The sequence below is a fragment of the Aspergillus nidulans genome, chromosome VII (assembly GCF_000011425.1).
Source record: "Aspergillus nidulans FGSC A4 chromosome VII".
NCBI classification, from domain to species: domain Eukaryota; kingdom Fungi; phylum Ascomycota; class Eurotiomycetes; order Eurotiales; family Aspergillaceae; genus Aspergillus; species Aspergillus nidulans.
In genome coordinates this window covers 3,912,738-3,929,236 of record NC_066263.1, presented here as the reverse complement: position 1 = coordinate 3,929,236, position 16,499 = coordinate 3,912,738, and the positions used below count along the sequence as shown (strand labels likewise).

The 16,499-nt window shown below is 48.8% G+C and overlaps 8 protein-coding genes across 8 annotated transcripts, besides 1 other annotated feature; 4 read left to right on the top strand and 4 right to left on the bottom strand.

Moving 5' to 3' along the window:
• Positions 1–16,499: part of a sequence feature (contig 1.40 402..150763(1)) that runs on past both edges of the window.
• Positions 389–778, top strand: ANIA_10312 (uncharacterized protein; the record flags this gene model as incomplete). The annotated part of the gene is made up of 3 exons (XM_050613053.1): positions 389–439; positions 511–551; positions 592–778. The coding sequence occupies 3 exons, from the start codon at positions 389–391 to the stop codon at positions 776–778; spliced, it is 279 nt and encodes a 92-aa protein (XP_050468895.1).
• ANIA_11341 (uncharacterized protein) lies at positions 1,521–2,008 on the top strand (the record flags this gene model as incomplete). Its single annotated transcript, XM_050613052.1, has 2 exons — positions 1,521–1,699; positions 1,930–2,008. The coding sequence occupies 2 exons, from the start codon at positions 1,521–1,523 to the stop codon at positions 2,006–2,008; spliced, it is 258 nt and encodes an 85-aa protein (XP_050468894.1).
• Positions 4,178–5,040, bottom strand: cyp5 (peptidylprolyl isomerase cyp5; the record flags this gene model as incomplete). The annotated part of the gene is made up of 3 exons (XM_654965.1): positions 4,178–4,735; positions 4,821–4,886; positions 4,960–5,040. 3 exons carry the CDS (start codon positions 5,038–5,040, stop codon positions 4,178–4,180), a joined length of 705 nt encoding a protein of 234 aa, XP_660057.1.
• ANIA_02452 (uncharacterized protein) lies at positions 5,910–6,678 on the top strand (the record flags this gene model as incomplete). The annotated part of the gene is made up of 2 exons (XM_654964.1): positions 5,910–6,025; positions 6,057–6,678. 2 exons carry the CDS (start codon positions 5,910–5,912, stop codon positions 6,676–6,678), a joined length of 738 nt encoding a protein of 245 aa, XP_660056.1.
• ANIA_02451 (queuosine 5'-phosphate N-glycosylase/hydrolase) lies at positions 6,893–8,457 on the bottom strand (the record flags this gene model as incomplete). The annotated part of the gene is made up of 4 exons (XM_654963.1): positions 6,893–6,957; positions 7,071–7,544; positions 7,601–7,832; positions 7,885–8,457. 4 exons carry the CDS (start codon positions 8,455–8,457, stop codon positions 6,893–6,895), a joined length of 1,344 nt encoding a protein of 447 aa, XP_660055.1.
• On the top strand, positions 9,452–12,138 carry ANIA_02450 (E1 ubiquitin-activating protein ubaB; the record flags this gene model as incomplete). Its single annotated transcript, XM_654962.2, has 9 exons — positions 9,452–9,796; positions 9,926–10,096; positions 10,206–10,442; positions 10,491–10,615; positions 10,666–10,730; positions 10,790–11,069; positions 11,129–11,301; positions 11,361–11,473; positions 11,530–12,138. The coding sequence occupies exons 1-9, from the start codon at positions 9,737–9,739 to the stop codon at positions 12,136–12,138; spliced, it is 1,833 nt and encodes a 610-aa protein (XP_660054.1). The 5' UTR covers positions 9,452–9,736.
• Positions 12,425–13,649, bottom strand: ANIA_10308 (SDR family NAD(P)-dependent oxidoreductase). The gene is made up of 3 exons (XM_050613051.1): positions 13,184–13,649; positions 12,749–13,133; positions 12,425–12,656 (listed from the first exon to the last, which is right to left on the bottom strand). Exons 1-3 carry the CDS (start codon positions 13,520–13,522, stop codon positions 12,499–12,501), a joined length of 882 nt encoding a protein of 293 aa, XP_050468893.1. The 5' UTR covers positions 13,523–13,649; the 3' UTR covers positions 12,425–12,498.
• On the bottom strand, positions 14,950–16,370 carry ANIA_10304 (uncharacterized protein; the record flags this gene model as incomplete). The annotated part of the gene is made up of 4 exons (XM_654961.2): positions 14,950–15,261; positions 15,296–15,388; positions 15,428–16,202; positions 16,261–16,370. The coding sequence occupies 4 exons, from the start codon at positions 16,368–16,370 to the stop codon at positions 14,950–14,952; spliced, it is 1,290 nt and encodes a 429-aa protein (XP_660053.2).

The following is a 16,499-nucleotide window of genomic DNA, read 5'->3' as shown; positions in this document are numbered from 1 at the left end:
ACAATACTAGCAATATCTTTACATTCTATGACTTAGTGCACTCCCGCACAAGGTTGATTGAAAAACTCCTTCTACATGAGTACAGACACATATGGATATAGGCAATTTTAGGCTATTGTTCATATACAATAGGCGACCTGAATGATGCTGAACTCAGAACCATTGGTTAGATTGTAAAATACCCTGGCCCTGGAGAGGTTGCGAGCACATTCAGTAGATTGCTTTTATAATATGAGTGTAAACTCTGATGATATTTTTTTTCCCTGGGAATATAGAGTAATGGCTCTGCAATTTGATGTCAAAAGAATCCAAAGGCAGCCAAGTCTGTGGTATCAATTGCTCTACGCAAAAGCTTCCAGAAACACCATGGGCTATTTTCGCTGGGGTGATGTTAGCACTCAATTTTGATGTTTTGATCCCTCAGTGGTTCCCTGTCTCTGTATGTGCCCAGACATAGATTCGGGCTAGAAGGCGTGGAAGTGTATACTACATAAATATATTCTTCAAAAGGAGAATACCTCGATTGTTACGTGCCTTGCTCTTACCTATATGTACGTATCTCATTGTCTGTTGCTGCTACGATTCTGGGAGGCTCGATATGGTTATGGAATATCTTTCAGCCAGCGGGGTTAAAAGCTCCCCGCCTAACGTCAATGAGAGATCATTCTCATCCTCCCCAAAATTTCACCATAAGGCCTCTGATATCGATTCTTTGGAAATTTTGGTATCAGGAAGATCAGTAGACCACACCGAATCCCAGCTATGCCGCCGGGAATAATTCTGGCTAAAATTCATGGCATTGGGATAGCAAATAAATGATTCTCCATAGAAAACATCAACAATTGCTAAACTATGTGGGAGTAGGAATGTGAATCATACCACAAGAGGTCCAGCCCTTTGAAGCCAGTACAGGGATCAGAGGGTGTTCCTCCAAAAGAGAGAACCTTTGCAGCGGCTGCCAATAGCTATCGAAACGGAGGTAATTTTCTGAAGCTTCCAGAGACGATGTCAAGACAGGTATCCTTTCCCAAGCAAGGTACACAAAATGTACATTGAATGAAACCAGTAATATAGCCCTGCTATCTTCCTACTGCCACTGACCTTGGTGTCTTCCTTGATTTGGGTTTGATTTAGCTTAAGACCACACTAGATGCCCTTGCCCTGCCAGGATAGCATTATCTGTGGAGCGCGCAGTACTATGGAGCCACTCGAACACCTCAACTGCTTCATGCGTATCATTATTCTCCATAGCTTTCAGGTGTAATAGAGAGCCTTGTATCAGGAAGACCTCCTTGTGCTCTTAGCCCTGCTAGGCAAGATAATTCTACGGACAAACTCTATCTGATTTACGGGAGCAGTAACTCGCCGTGTGAAGACACACTGAAATCTATAAAAGGATCCCCATCTTCTTGCTTGTGAGCTCTTTTATCATCACTTCGTTGCTTGCATAAATCTTGTCCTCTACATAGGAACCGTCTCCTCTTTTTATAGACAAGCAGAAAGCACAATCCTCCACCATCATGCGATCCACCAAGCTTCTCCTCGGCATTTTCCCCGCTGCCCTCATGGCGTCACCCCTTGAGATCAACATGATGGGTGTTGCGGCGAGTAATGTTGACGTTACGGTCAAATTCTGGGGCGGCGATCTCTGTAATGGCCCAGTTGACTCTGTCAGCCTTGTCGACTCCGGCTCCTATCGGTGTGTTGCTGTCACCAACAAGCGGTCTATTTCGGTCTCTTCCAAAAAGTAGATCATTATTTCCCTTCGCTTTGGTCCAGGCAGGGGCTAATGTGAAAAGTGGCTGCACCGTGAAGACGTGGGTGGAAGCAACTGCCGTGGGTCTTCGTTCACTGTGCCTGTCACCGGTTGCCACTCGGTTCTGTACGCCGGCGTTCCCATTCAGTGCTAGACTGGCTGGTATACGATAGAAGCCGAATGGACAGCTTAATGGACTGGGAGGATCATGAATGTGGCACAATGACTAGTTGGAAGATTGACCATAGCTAACGGGGAATGCCATAGCATACTGATTCCTGTGCTTGTCAACTACTTTGAGATAATGAATCTATATTCTATAAGGATCATCTGAGCCACTATTGAAGGTACACATTAAGCTCCAATTTCGCATTCCGCATATTGTCCGGCCAGAAATATCGACGCACGATCCCTGAAGCGAGGATTTCATTACTTGACTCTGAACCGGTGCCACAACGCAGGTCTTTTTATTGAGCTTCTTTATGGCGGCTACAATTCGGCACTGGTGGTGAAGGTAGTGGTAGTTTTGTATATAGTTAATAGACGGTACCTGTAGGCTACCTTGGGTGTCACTATCAACAGCTAGGGACTTAGTGCGTGTATTAGTGCATATGAATAAGTTAGGGCCCAGGTACAGTCATCAGCCCCTGTTGTAACGTCGGCGTTATGGTGGTATCAAGCTCATTCACTCTGCCACTATTCCTACGGCGTTCAAGCCTACACCGTCTGTCAGCCTTGGGACTTGTATGTCTCAATCCTACTGCAGCGCACGCCAAACTTCCCGATGCCCTGACAAGCGCCAGTCTCACGACTCGCATCTCCACCTTGCAATTCCAGTGCCGTAACAGATTCCGGCGAGTTTGGAAATGAATCATCTACCTGAGTCTAAGCACAGTATGCATGAATTGGTAGTAGCATCACTTCTGCTCGCCCCGTTTTGACCAGTTTAGGTACAAGCATTCAGGTAACATGATGAGGATATAGTCATTCTCTGCCATGCGGTGATGACCAATAGAAATATACCATGGACATGGTACTCAAAGATCCATGTCTGCAAAGGAGAATAGGAATGGTTTTGCTTCCACTCTCAGATGCACTTGTTTAGAAAAGCTATTTCTCTGTCTGAGCCCGAACATCCAGCAGATAGAGATGGAGATGTTTTTCTTCAATCAGTACACAGAAGCGACCAAATGAGCGCAGGCCAGGCAATATGCTAGGATATAGTGAAGGTCCTGTATCATATCGTTGGTCTTGGCGCCGTACCCGTTATACTGGCCTCGAAGCCTAGTGGATTGCTCTCGTTACCTGCCTGGCTCTTTCCACTTTCCACCTACCTTGTCACCAACCATGGACTTCCGTCCGTTCACCCCAGACATATCTCAATTACCGTCTTTGTGCGCTCTCATGCTCCGGATTCTCGTAACTTGAATCTATATCTGTAATCCACTTGCGCAATTGGAAAGAAAGTGAAGCAGCAGCATTGGGGCACCAAAAAGAGATTACAAAAGTTCTTGGAATGCGATCAACGAGCGGTTTAAGGAGACCAAGCTTGGAATCAGTATCTTGTCTTGACGTCTTGACGTCTTTCACCGATGGCACAGCTACAACCACTACAGAGCTGGATCTACATTTTGACAAGATTGTTTACCGTCCTCATCAGCCGGTGGAGAAAGCCTTAGGAATAACTGAACAAGAGCTGAGAAGGCTTGCGGAAGATATATGGAGTGCAGGTCTTCTAAAAGTTGCCTCGATTCAAATATGTTCATTGACCATCAAGCGTTGGGCAACTGAATTTGGCTCCGTCAGGGGGGCACTAGGTGTTTAGGGCACCGTTGCAACAGATGAGCCCCCATATAGTTGATGCCAAATACGGGGCAAGCGATCAAACAGCGAGCTAGGTTACCCGCAGCGGTTTCTGGCGCCCGAAGCTGTGATTCTCGGTCCAGTTCATATGTCCCTATGTTCACGTGTAAATCTATGTTTCGGTGTGTGTTGTTTCCCGGTGCTTCTGAAGCATTCGTATAGGGTAGGAAAGTCAGTTTAGAAGTCGTATTTATGATAAAATAGTATAAACATATCCCATTTCACACCTTGTCCATTTTGTTCTCTCAACACGAACGGTTGACTGGCAAGGCTCGAATTTCGTCTCATCATGCTTGGCAAGTGAAGCCTTACGACTACCCATTCCTGAGCAGCGGGAGCCGCGACGACAGAAAGCTCGTCCATGTCCAAATGAGTGGTCCTGTTCTCGGGGACCTTTGAATCGGACACGACAGTCAGGTTGAGAGCGGGTATCCGTTGATATCATGCTCTCCCTGCGCGAAGGCCTCTTTTTGTTGCTGCGTGTCCTCGCATTCCTAGCTCATGTATTGCAAGAGAAGGGCAGAGTGTTTCGACCATAGCGACATCAAGTTCATCACTTCAAGTGGCAAACGGATTGGCATGAATTGTGACCCTGTTGATTCGGAGAGTTTCATACTCAGTTTCCTCATTCTCCTTTGGCTGAACAACTTTTCCCTTCTTGTCGGTTTTCACGTTCGCCTTCTCCAGCTTACTCAAAACATCGCCGCCCTCATCTTCTGCCGTCAAATTCAACACTTTCCCAAACACAGTGCTCGACCCATCCAAATGCGGTGCTGCAGCAAATGTGATAAAAAACTGGCTTCCATTGATCGTAGGGCCTGTAGCACCCTGAGAGCCGGGTGCTGTCTGGTTCTTGACGGGTCGAGATGCCATGGAGAGGATTCCGCGCGTATTATGTCGGAGAGCTGGAAGGTGAATTTCTTGGTTTAGGGCAGAGGGATGGTAGATCGACGTGCCACCTTTGGGAATATCGTCGAAAGGGAGCATTGGAGTTGTGCCTTGACTGTTTGCTGCTGGTCCGAGGGAAATGTCGCCGCCTTGGATCATGAAGCCGGGTATCAGACGGTGGAATGGGGTGTCGTTGTATGCGCCGGCAGCGCAAAGGGCGATGAAGTTCTAAGAGGGGCTAAAGTCAGTTGCTGATGATAGTGAATCACAGATATACAAGAAATTTATGCGGTCTCGCCTTGCAGTTACGTACTTCTGCTGTCTTGGGCACTGCTTCACAGAAAAGCTCGACCTTGAGGTCGCCGTGCGTGGTGTGAAGCTAAAAGATGGTATTGTAAGCTCCTAAGCAGATAATGGATTTAAGGCAGGGACGGGGGCGGTTCAGAACTCACAGTGACCGACATCATCCAGGTATAATTAACGTCAATGAGATGACCAAATGCGGAGGAATCTGTCGCGCGGAAGTAAGCCATTGTCGAGAAGACGCCGGTCACATGATATTCCACGATATACAGCAACTGGACATGCTTCAAAGTTCAATCGAACTTCTCATGAATTTTACTCTGTTGCAAGGTCTTTATAACGTGCAATACATTTCACTCCGAAGGGCCACTTCGCGAAATTCTGCGTCAATATCGTCTCTCAGCGCCAAATCCCCCACTCCCTCCAGACGTACACTCGATCACCTCTGAATCTAAGATATCATCAAGGCTTGACAATGAACAATAGGCCTGTTGACCAGGCATTGGCTACTTTACTGCCTACTCATGCACAAGATATCCCTCGCGAGCTCCGGAGCCTTGCTTTATCTTTCCTCGCGCAATCCCGAAGTTCCTCTTCAAGCTTGAAACCGGATGAAGAAGTCGCGCGTCCGTTCGCATGCGCCGAATTGGCTTGCAAAAGGTCCTTTTTCACCTCGAGGCCATATACACAGGTTCATGCTCTAACGGAATTCTCGCGTGTTATATAGGCTCGCACGTACGCTCAATCTTCCTCCGCTACTCGGCCACCCGCCATGCCCTCCGCGTACCTATAAGAAGCTATATTCGTTCCTTGAACGGTCTCTAAACTTGGCGAGCCCAAGACCTACAGAAATAACTTCAGCCCCAGGGACACCGTCACGTTCAGGGTCCGCCCCGTCGACGCCGACGAAGCATCCAAGGCCTGTTCGCAGCCCTTCAAAGGCTGTGCCGACGCCGCGTGGGTTAGAGAATACTCCGAGCAGATCAACACCTTTAAAGAGAGGATACACAAATGGTGATAACACGCGTACTGCACAACAGCCACACAAGGTTCACAGCGATAGCCATTTGACCTCCACCAGAATTCCTGATGCACCTTCATGGGTGATGACCTCCATCCGGACGGTATGCAAAACATTATCAACGCCAGCGCCGCGAATGAGTACATGGTCCAGACCACCTATCTCAAGAACACTTCCTCCCCACATATTCGCGGGTGTATCCTCAATCCTACACCTAGTCGACAGCCATGATGACTTGGATGAAGACGCAAGGGAGTTCCTGGAGGCCGTTCTAACAGCTAAAGACAGAGAGAAGGATGAAGACTTCAAGGAAACTGTCAACGCTCTAGTGGTAGCAGTCTATTTCCTGGTCCTCGCACGCCGTCGCCAACCAAGTGAAACCTCTGCGGACGCTGCGCTAAAAGAAACCAGAAAGATGGATAAAAAGACCTTCACCGAAATGCGCCAGACCGCGCTAACAAGTCTCGGTCTTCCTCATTCTGAGCGCCGACACCGCGAAGATGTCGACCAATGGATCGCACTCATAATGGAACATGACTGGGCGCATGGCAGGGAGTGGTTCGAGAACATTCCGCAAGCAGGAGATCTAGATGGTGACATTGAGACTATTTCCGATGACGACGGACACCCAGGTGAAGGCGGCAACAAGCGTTTAAAATCCCTACCCAGCGATCGCGGTTTGTTTGCCCCACGGGCAGCCTCGAGACGCGGTCTTCTGCCGGGCTTAGGGACAATGATGCAGGATCGTGTGGACTGGTTGAGTCCTGAACGCCGGGAAGATTACACTGAGTGGAAGGCAGATATTCTGGCCCGGATTCAGCAAGCGGAAGCAGCTGCTCAAAGTTAGATAGCGTCGCCTTAATTTATAATCCGAGGCTATAATGATACGATACCCGCCACGCCACGTTCTTATTCCTTCTTCACATATAAACCTATATATGTTTGTGAAATCAATGAAGAGGCACCAATGCTGGCGGCGTCAACGCTCCGTTGGTTTGTCCTTCACACATCGACCTTGTCAACATTTGTTCTCTATTTCCATACCTATCTCTAGTTTAGCATTAACATCGTGTGTACACATCCCGGCTTCCAGCGCTGAGAGTCTCAGTGAAAATAAACGTTGAATCTACCCATAAAAGTACTAGTGGTATCATAGGGGTATAATGAAAGGTTTCAGGAATAAAAAGGGTCTAGATATCACCTAATACCATATACTTCTCGTCCGATGATGGGGTATACTTTCACGTCCTTGCTTTTCCAACTCTTTCATCGTATCGTATAAAAAGAAATCAATCAATATGGCGTTGATGCTGACGCCTGTGCCTAGTGGGGCGTTGCTCGCGGCGCTGCTATGTCTCGAGTGCCGTCGGAAGTGACCAGTTTGGGGGGCCTGTGTGTCCATTTGATCGTCGTTCCCGTTCTGCGTCTGGGAGGTTTCTCTGCAGTGTCCATTGGGGTGTGACAATCCGTTTGAATGCGAGAGCGAGGAGTGTCCGTTTGAAGTGGACTTTTCAGTCTTTACGGACTTGACTTCGGGATGTTGTTTTTCGATTTCACGCCGGATTAATTCGACGCACCATATACTGGTGGCGCGAAGTTCAATCTCCCAATTGGATCCGCTGGGGATTTCTTCTTGCTTGCGGATACGGGTTTCTAAGGAGGGGGAATACATAAGACATCCAAGGAAGTGGAGCATTTGAGGAATGCGATAGTCTAGAGATCTGTTAGCGGTTGCAGACGCTAGGGTAGGCAGTTGTGGCAGAATATACCGGCAAACATCGTGATTTTATCGATGTCTTGAAACTCGCCGTAGCCCTCCCCGTCAAAGCACGCCCATAAATCTGCAACAAGAATCTGTGCCCGTTTGTAGAATCGTACCCTGCGTCCTTGGAAGACTACCTCATCTCGGAAGCATGAGAAGCTCTCAGCCAGAAGGTTGACTAGAGCGGCGGCTGAGCGGTTTGAACTGTAAATGCAATTGGTGAAGCTGCCATCGAAATCCTACGGGGTATGTGTTAGTAGGAATGGCCTCAGGAGGGCGTAGGAAACATACATTGCATAGCACTCGCCCTGCTTCACGCAGGCATTCAAGTCGCTCCTTAAGCAAAGGCATATCTTCATCCGTCGCAGAGCGAAAGACGTGCCTGATAAGCTCCTCGCTGCACTCCTCCTCATCTACCCAAAATTCGGGGTTTGTGATTTCGATGCCTTCATCCAACGCCCGCCGCAAGGCGGCCACCAAGCTCCAATACCCAGTCCACTTCTTTCCTCGGTATTCGATCGCAAACCGCTTCCCTTCCGGTTCCGCGGACCAAAAGCTAAAATTCAGCAGGTCCATGGTGAAGATAAAATCGACGGTGCTCTCGTCTTTCGCCTTGGGGTGTAATTCGTGCTCAGACCAGCTGCTAGTTGAGTATTTTTTCTTCTGCATCTGGCGCCATATCGTCTCCGCGGCCTCCTTGGTTTTCGACGGATTTAGGGCAACGTCGATGGCATTATCGAAAACGTATTGAGCGTTCTGCAGGACCTTTGTCTCTGCCGCGCCGGGATTTGCAGCCCCTCCCCCTAGCCCCAGTGATTTGCGAAGAAGCGCAATCAGCTCGTGGTCTACCTCGTCATCAGACATGGGCGGCGAATCTCGTTGACAGGTGGGGGACCAGAAAGTAATGGCGCGAGAGGTAATTGGGACTTTGGAATAGATGGTAAATGTGGAAAGGAATGTAGTAGTTTGGCGTCCAGGAGATGAAGGAGTGTGAGAAGTTTTAAAAAAAGGAGAGACAGCAATTGCGTTGGTCCAGAGTCTTGCCCTTAGGATGGGCCTTCGGTCTAGTATCAAAGAATTACCCAAGGGGTCTCCCCGATAGTTGCCAGAAGTCACGCTGAAGACGAAAGGTAGGCGATTGGGCCGCTTGCTATAAGATTTACGATCCAAGTTAGGCGCAAGCTCTATTTGTGCGACATTCTACGGAGGATAATTCTCTCATTTTCCTGTATATATAATTTTTTTTCTGCAGCGACTTTTTTTTTGAGTCACTGCGGAGATAAGTACATGGTTATGCAGATGGTTATCTAAGCAATGCACTATCGGCTTCATCTGGGCCAGCTAATCCAGATCGGGAAATAAGACTGAAAAGTCCTGAAGCTTCAGGCACCAAAAGCGTCCAGCGGATGCTCCATTGCGCCCGGTATACGGACGGTATACGGAGTAGCTTTCTTTTGAATTAGTGGCAATAGGATAATAATACCTAGTAAGTAGCTTTTTCCATACCTTCATCAAATCAGAGTCGGGGCCAAAATATATAGAAATTTGAGCTCGAAGCACTTGCGTTACTTCCGCTTTTAACTTGCGCTTTTAGTGGATACCGCGAGCTTGTTTCAATCTGGCGGTAGTGAGAATGATCTTTATACTACCTAAGGTGGTCCAGATAAACCAGAAGAAATAGCTATGATTAACTATGATAGTAGTGCTTGTTGGAGTATTCGGTGCAGTTGTATACGGGAAACAAGCAGCGGGACGGAACAATCCGACCGGGGCGCAGTCCTACAGAGACGATCGCATCATTGCTGCTGCATCTAAGAGAAGGTATTTTAACGTCTCCTTCGTTCATGCGCATTGCGCAGTGAAGTTGCCCGATTGACACTGATGAGGAACACATCTATCTGACCTTAGCCATTATTAGAGATAACCGAGGGGAGGTTCAGGCTGTCGGTTCGTCATTCTTTCATCTACCAACCTCCGGTTTCCAAGCAGCAGCCTCTCTCCCTCTCATCTCTCTCTTTTACCCGCTTATGCTCAGCCGCTATCTTCGTTATTGTCAACTTTCTTTTCTCAGAACGCCTCAAACCTCCCGCCCTGCGATGTATCTTCCTACAGCTTGCTCGCTTTATTGACTATTGATCGCACTATGACTCGTGACACTTACCTTAAGCGCTCTCTTGGAACGCAAGCCAACCGTATCAGAGAGGTACTTGATTCCCATAGCCAGCGAGCTGTTGGCTTCAATGTTTCGAACTCTGTCCTTTTGAGATTATTGGCAAAGTTTTGGCATTTTATGCTTTGCGACAGTTTTGCTAACACTGAGATTCTTATCTAGTCACGAGTCCTTCTCGTCGGCGCTGGAGGAATTGGCTGCGAGCTCCTCAAGAACCTCCTGCTTACTGGGTTCGGTGAAATACACGTCATTGACCTCGACACCATTGACCTGAGCAACTTGAACCGTCAATTTCTCTTCCGCCACGAACACATTAAGAAGCCGAAAGCTATAGTACGTTGCTGTTCCCGAGCGCGTGTCGTCATCCCTCCCTTGCCGAGCTATCGCGCTCTTGTCAAATACTGCGTTTACGAAACTGTCTGACCGATGGGTATGCTGTTAGGTCGCAAAGGAAGTTGCGCAAAAGTTTCAGCCTAGCGCGAGGATTGAGGCTTACCATGCCAACATCAAGGACAGCAAATTCGACGTGGACTGGTTTGCGACTTTCAATGTCGTCTTCAATGCGCTTGACAATCTTGACGCGCGGCGTCATGTCAATATGATGTGTTTAGCGGCGGATGTGCCTCTGATTGAGAGTGGAACAACTGGCTTCAATGGTCAGGTGCAAGTTATCAAGAAGGTCAGCACATGTCGTCGTTCACCCAAGCGACACCGCTGACGTTTGTAGAATGTGACAGAGTGTTACGACTGCAACTCTAAAGAGGTCCCAAAGTCATTCCCTGTCTGCACCATCCGAAGCACACCGAGCCAGCCAATCCACTGCATTGTCTGGGCGAAAAGCTATCTCTTGCCGTATGTTCGGCGAGCCTTTGAAAGTTCTTGCGCATGCTGACAATTTGAAGCGAGCTATTCGGGACGAGCGAGACTGATACAGAAGAATTTGACTACTCCGCGGATGCAGACAACGGTTCGTTGCATCATGTCTGTTAACCTACTTTGAAAAAACTTTATTAACATTATTCACAGTGGAGGAAATTGAGAATCTGCAGAGAGAAGCAAGAGCTCTCAAGGAAATTCGTCAATCCATGGGCTCGGCTGAGTTTGCTCAAAAGGTCTTTGATAAAGTTTTTAAGGAGGATATCAACCGGCTACGTGGCATGGAAGATATGTGGACCTCGAGAAAGGCTCCAGAACCTCTAGATTTCAAGGAATTGGAAGGGACACTATCTACTGTTGAACCGGAGGTCTCCTTGAAGGACCAGAGAGTCTGGACGGTCTCTGAAAACCTGGCGGTCTTCAAAGACAGGTGAGTTGCCAGCCCAGCTATAACAATCCTCCCTTACACTTTACTGATTGGCCATGCAGCTTGGATCGTCTAAGCAAACGCCTCAAAACACTGCAGTCCGAAGAAAGCGGTTCTCCCGCGGTTCTGGTGTTCGACAAGGATGATGTAGACACATTAGACTTCGTTACAGCAAGTGCTAATCTTCGCGCAACCATCTTTGGAATCGAACCGAAATCAAAATTTGACACGAAGCGTACGTCTTTCTTGTCAACCCAAGTGTTCTAACTATCTCGCTGATGTCTCGTCTTACAGAAATGGCGGGTAATATTATCCCAGCGATCGCAACCACAAATGCGATGACAGCGGGTCTTTGTGTCCTCCAAGCGCTGAAGGTCCTAAAGGGTGACTATGACCATGCGAAAATGGTGAGGCTCTTTAATCACAGTTCTTCGATATATACTAAATTTGTGCTCATGTGTAGGTTTTCCTCGAGCGCTCAGGAGCTCGTGCAATTAACTCCGAGTCCTTAAACCCACCGAATCCGCATTGCCCTGTTTGTTCTGTTGCCCATGCCAGAATTGAGATCGACCTCACTCGCGCCACATTGAATGATCTAGTTGAGAACATACTCCGAACACAGCTAAAGTACGGACAGGAATTTTCCGTAAATACTGAGCAGGGCACAATCTACGACCCAGATCTCGAAGATAATCTTCCGAAAAAGCTGTCCGATCTGGGTATCACAACTTCAGCTTTCTTGACGGTTATCGACGAAGATGAGCAACCAAGAGTTAACCTCCAGCTTATCGTAGTCGCACCTGGATCACCACCGTCAGAGGAACAACCCATCGTGCTTAACAGAATACCTGAGATCCCACGGAAACCTCAAGCCCCTGCACCGTATGATGCTGAAGCGAATGGGACGTCAAATCTAGGGAAACGCAAGCGCGATGCTAATGAAACCGAGCTCAACGGCGATCCTCCCACTAAGCGAGTGGCGAACGTTTCAATCTCGGATGGTGCCGATAAAGCACATCCCATTGATCTGTCTGAGGCCGAAGGGGGCGCTATTCTGATCGATGATGACTGATAACGCACGCATATGCGCAGCGGCAATCTACGGCCGACCAACGTGTAACATCTCTCACAGAAGCAGCATATGGGGGACTGGGGCTATCTGTGTCTCCATCTACCTTTTTCCCCCAAATGCCACTATCTCATGTATCATACGTCAACCGACTTTCACGATTACAGACGATCTAGCTAAGAACAAACTCACGGGCTACAGATGAACTTTTAAAGAATGTACTCTTCACCTCGTAAGGTCAGTGGGACCTTGTGTCATCGCGGCGTGACCGGGCTCAATATGACGTTCTCCGTAAATGGTTGGACCATACTAGATAGTCTATAGTACATGCGAATCTTTCCATCAGCTCGCTCTTAACTTATATCAAAGCGCACTAAGACCACCGTCTAGGTTTATAATGCAATTATTCGCGTACTCGTTCTCAGCCAAAAAGACCGCAGCGTCGGCGATTTCATGAGGTTGGCCGAAGCGCCCGAGCGGGATATCTTCCTTCAATCTGTTGTTTTCAGCTTGACTGAAATCTGCAGGTCGTACCCATGATCCGATTAGTACGTAGAGCATAAGTCAGGAGAGGGATGGGTGGAAAGTTGTTATAAGGTAGTTCAGAGCTTACCAGCAATCATAGGGGTCTCGATATACCCCGGTACAATCGCATTCGAGCGAATAACCTGATTCCGGAGCGTCTTAGCCGCCTCAACGGCCAATGACCTCGTCAGGCCCAGCACGCCCGCCTTCGACGCAGCATAGGGAACAGCACCTGTGCCGGCCTTCAGCGCAAGGAGTGAAGAGATGTTGATGATGCACTTCGTGGGATTATGAGCGTCACCAGTACGGTTCTTCATCCGACTACGGATTGAGGCGCGGAGCAGTGCGCGAGACGTAAGGAGCGAGCCCTCGAGGTTTGTGCGGAGCACTTGGGAGATAATATTAGGGTCTGTTCGAGGAAGGACCGTGGATGTTGAAATGCCTGCTGCATTTACGAGAATGTCGACTGGTTGCTGCACGTAGATTTAGTTTATACTCAACTTCAAGTGCCGAAAAGACATACCATTGCACTCTCCAGGTCTCTTGTCCACCTCGCCGCCTCCGAGACATCACCTACGAGCAGACTGATCCTACCCGATAATTCGACCAGCGTACCAGGTGAGATTTCGCTTCGGTCCTGTGCTTGATCTTCTTCTGGTGTTCTAGTTGCGACTTCACTATCTTGTTCCTTTTCTGTCTCGCTTGGTCGACGTTGGGAGGAGGCTGTGGGACACTCCAGCTGCGCCGCTGCACGCGCAAGACGCTCATAAGACCGTCCGACGAGGATAATACGGTCAACGCCCTCTCTGAGAAAGCGCTCCGCGATTGCGAAGCCAATTCCAGAGCTCCCACCTGTAATCATGCATGTTCGGCCGGTGAGTCTGTTAGATGGGCGGAATGAGGTGCTGCCGTTGATTTCTGGATCATACGAGGTGAAATGACGGGTTTGGAGAACGGCTATCCTGAAACCGGGCTTTGCACGGAAATGGATATGCGTGAAGAGGGAACGGACTGGAGAGATTGTGACCCCGCGTAGGGGGAGATTGGAGATGCAATGCATTGATTGGTTTAGATAGCCTTTGGAGATTGCTTAAGGTAATGGAAATATAGAAAAGTGATGTTGTCGTAGTAGCTTTGTCCTCATGCGAGTCATATAGCGCACTAATCAGGTTAAAATTGGAGCTACCGCCTAATAGTAAGTGACATACCTGAGAAGTGAAAGTTAACAGCTTTCCTACATTTCATCAGAAGTGTATGTCATGTCGTGGTCGAGACTGTTATCGGCGGAGTTCTGGAGCGGAGCTTGAGCACGGACCAACCCGGACAACGCCTTTCCAGGCTTTTCGTCTCTTCTATTACTTTTCCACTCCACTTCATCCTCACTCATTACATTAAGCCTGAAATGTCTGACTCAGAAACACCACAATTCGAATACGTCACCCTTGTATCCGGTGACGGATTCGAGTTCATTGTCCCTCGGAGCACAGCCTGCGTTTCAGGCACGATACGCCGTATGCTCGACCCTTCGAGTCAGTGCCCCGCCTTTGCTATACCTCTGCCTCAAAGAGAAAAAAAGATAAGCTAACCATTTTTCTGGAATAGGCAAGTTCTCAGAAGCGTTAACGGGCCGTTGCGTCTTCGAAAGCCTGAGTGGGGTCGTCTTGGAGAAAGTCTGCGAGTATTTCTGTTACAACGAGAAAAACAAGAATCAGGCGAACGTGCCAGATATGGACATTTCGCCGGAGCTGTGCTTGGAATTATTAATGGCTGCGGATTACCTGGATACATAATGTGTCTAGGTATCCGTGTCACGAACAGCACTACCTGACAAGGCTGATACGATTTATGGCGAAACGATCTGGATCTGGGGTTATTGATGGCATTTTCATTGGAGTTCGGTTTGTTTTTGAGGCGAACGATTCTAATTACGAAGTGCATTCCTGGAATGTTCGGTATTTTGAAGACTATCGTTATCGAATAGACACGCTTCTTTGGTATCGTTCACCGCAGTGCCTATGGACTAACGACTTTTCACTTCTAAGCTTGCTATATAATCTCGGAGGCTGCGCCATTTGAGGCTGTCGGGCTTAGCCATCTATAGCATCTGCGTGCAGTCTTTTCCATGACTGGGGGCTCTAAAAATGATGGCAGATCAAAGAGACTCCCTCTCTTTCAGCCTTTATCCACTCAGGAGGGATATTTGGCCTCATTAAGGGGAGACAAGCTGCTCTTTGTCGTTGCCCTTGCATAGTTTGCGAGGATTTGTATTGGCCATGGACGCGCGGACAATCATCGCTTCTTGAATTTATGCCGGGGCGTTCCACGAAATTTATTACCACCGGATAACCGTTGTGCATAGATTTTTTCTTTGCCAAAGGCCGCGTCGGCAATTCTGAGATAGCTCACAACGCCTTGATCGACTACGGCCAGCACGACATTACGATAGCCGTTTTTCAGCCGCACATAAAGCTGCTTATCAGGGTTAGGCGGGTCTAAAGGTGTGCTCTCAAGCAGGTTCCCAATTTGAGACAGGGTGGGTATAGTGGTAGTTGTCCGAGCGTCTATGACAGCAATCTTGAAATCGGGACTTGGTGGAGCGGACTTGCGAAAATTAGTTGACGGCTTGTAGACATACCATACAACGGCATAGGGCAGCTCTGGCGATGGAGAAGACGACGCCGAAGTAACGGGGTCGTAATAAGGTATGATTGAGAGTCTGCGAAATATGCTGTCTGAGGTAGCATTAGCAGCATTCAGAGACACCTACCAGGACGTTCATACCGTAGTTGTGATGAAAGCCGAGGCCAGCAACAGGTCCCAATGCTGTAGTGGGCGCAGTATCGCGTAACCATTGCAGGAAGCGAGAAAAGATCCCGGCTAACCCTGGCCCCTGTTGGATTCCGGATTTCGTGACCGACTGTGCGCCTTTCTCCTCCTCACTTTCACTCCATCCAGGTGCTCGAACGACAACGTAACCCAACCGCCTAAGACCAGTAAAAACGGAGAACCTCTCCATCGTTAGCCCACCACGCCCCATCAGACACGCGTAGGCAGCTTGTAAGCTCATAGGTATCCCAGAGTCTTCGATATCATCTTCGTCACCAGCTCCAACAGCACAGCGGGGCCACCGTATGTCAAGACTCCCTCTTTCCAGCAAGTACAGAGCCTCCTCGGGAAGTAACCATACCCGGCCCCAGCGATCTGCCTGCCCGAGTGACTTGAAGTGTTGTCCCTTGGGGTTCGTGACGTAGACACAAGAGTCCGGGGACACATGTGCGCCGACTGAGTTAGGCGCTGCTTTTTCAGCCGGGATGTCTTCCGCGATCGTATCCAACGCCTTCGGGGCCGCTGGCGGGGCAGGTCCGTTCGGCGCGTAGACTCCGATGATTGAGTTCTTTGGGTGGTGTAATCGAGGGTATGCGAGAGCATTGTGCATGGCCTGCCGCGATGCGGAGAGGATGTCGGCCTGAAAGAGCGTCGGGTTCGGTTCGAAGTCCTTCTCGCCCCGTTTGGGGAGAGACAGCTCGGTCGAACCTGTCACACTGTGCATGAGAGTTAGGATTCTGAACTAAAACGCAGCTGGGGCTGTAACAAACTGACAATGAGAGGTTGTTGAGCATGCGAAAGTCCTGAGTCTCATCCGACAAATCAATATCAGCTTGAGCTCCCCCAGAGGGATTGGTGATCGCGTCCTCATCCAAATCCACCATTGTGAAGACTCGAGTCAGCTCTGGCTCCAATAATACTCGTGGTCTTCGGTAGTGGTTGTCCTGTCCTTGACGTGCGGAGAGGTTGGAGGCGAAGTTCCAAAAAAAGTTCGGATCAGTAGGTATCGGGCT